Source organism: Nematolebias whitei, chromosome 21 (assembly GCF_014905685.2).
Source record: "Nematolebias whitei isolate Nwh7 chromosome 21, NemWhi1, whole genome shotgun sequence".
In the NCBI taxonomy this organism is placed as follows: Eukaryota; Metazoa; Chordata; class Actinopteri; order Cyprinodontiformes; family Rivulidae; genus Nematolebias; species Nematolebias whitei.
This window is the reverse complement of record NC_056518.1, coordinates 899,654-901,256: the sequence shown is the minus strand read 5'-3', so window position 1 is coordinate 901,256 and position 1,603 is coordinate 899,654. Positions and strand designations below refer to the sequence as shown.

The following is a 1,603-nucleotide window of genomic DNA, read 5'->3' as shown; positions in this document are numbered from 1 at the left end:
AGGGTCACTGGTGTCCATATCCAGCTATCACTGTGCGAGGCGGGGGACCTGGACAGGTCTCCAGTCCATCACAGGGACACACAGAGACAAATGAAACAATTATTCAATCCCTCACCAAGGGACAATTAGTTACCAGTCAGTCTAACGTGCATGTTTTTGGTCTGTGGGAGGAAACTGGAGCACCCAGAGAAAACCCACGCAGCACGGAGAGAACATGCAAACTGCACCCAGAAAGGCCCCTGGACCGGGGTTTGATCTGATGACCTCGATGAGAGGCAGCAGCTCTACCAGCTGAGCCACCGTTCTGCCTGTCAAACATAATAATCTACATTTAGGTTCAGGAGCACAGCAGGGTTCACTCCCCCCTCCACATTGCATCAATATTTTGTAGATAAAATTGAGATGCCCTGTCAACACTTCCACTTTTCTGTTGATAAAAGTGCAACACATTTTGTCAATAATATTGAAACTTTAATCCTAAAATGTATATTTTAACCTTGAAATAAAAGAAACCTTCCTCAGTGTGTTTTCTTCTGAGTGGCTCTAAAACTTTGTGGTAGAAGCGAGATTAAAGGCCGAGCGCTGTTTTCCTGTCAGCTAGCTGCTGGTCGTCACCTCGGTCAAACTGCTGCTCTTTACACCAAACAGTGCAGGGATCAAACCCACATCCACTCAGTCTCCTGCTAATGTAGCTCGTGTGTTTAGCTAAATGCTAGTGCCCCCCCCCCCTCCCTCATACAGCTGCCATCTGTCTCACTCCCTGCTATTTCAGGAACATGTTCAGTTTTTGCTCGATGTTGACAAAGGAATCGTCGCCCATGTAGTCGATCTGGCCCGCTTCCCAGCGCTGCTTCCTCTCCTGTGAGGAAATCTTCTGAGATGGGGGAGGAGGTGAGGGCTGCGGCTGTTCCATTACGTCCTCGTGAAGTTTATCCTGACGGAGACAGAGGGGGGTAACTGAGTCACTTTAAGACACTAGAACAATCCTTTAAAGGAAAGCTGTCTCTGAATATCTCGCCTGCTCCAGCAGCCTTTTAGCTGCTTGGCTGCAGATATTTCAACAGACTGCTCACAAAGCATCTAGCAACACTTCTCAAGCAACAACTAACACGTTGAATCGTGTCATCTGGACCACTTTCCTTAAGTGACAAACTTTTTATCCCCATCCAGAGGACTTCGTCAGGCTCCACTAAAGTACATTTCCAGATTGAAATAAAACAATTTAACTCGAGTGCAGAACAACTAAAGAAAAACTAAATTGTTGAACTTTTCTTCCAATGAACTCCTTTTGTGTTCTAGAAGAACTCACACTTTCCCTCAGTAGTGTGAAGGCCACAGATCTGTGCATTTTTCTTTTTGCCATGCAACTCGTTCTGCAGTTTTTGTGCCATTTCATCAATTTCTATATCAAAGGAGTGTTTTCTCATTGAAAAGATCCCTCTTCACATCCTTCAAACCCTTTGTGCCATTTAAAACCTTTCACTGCTCATTTCAGATATGTTCTGCTTCCTTCAGCTCCTTCATCTTCCTTCGGCAAAATTTGGCTTTTTTTCCTGCTTTTTCAGCTACTGTTTAGGTCCCATCACTTATTTATTTATATATA

At 44.7% G+C, this 1,603-nt stretch overlaps 1 protein-coding gene across 1 annotated transcript in view; it reads right to left on the bottom strand.

Annotated features, from left to right (window-relative positions):
- Positions 1–730: 730 nt before the first annotated feature.
- Positions 731–1,603, bottom strand: part of LOC119427583 (glycogenin-1) — a 14,622-nt gene continuing 13,749 nt past the window's right edge. The window contains exon 7 of the mRNA XM_037695218.1: positions 731–934. Within this exon, the coding sequence (XP_037551146.1) occupies positions 764–934 (171 nt within the window). The 3' untranslated portion in view covers positions 731–763. The remainder of the gene's footprint in view (positions 935–1,603) is intronic.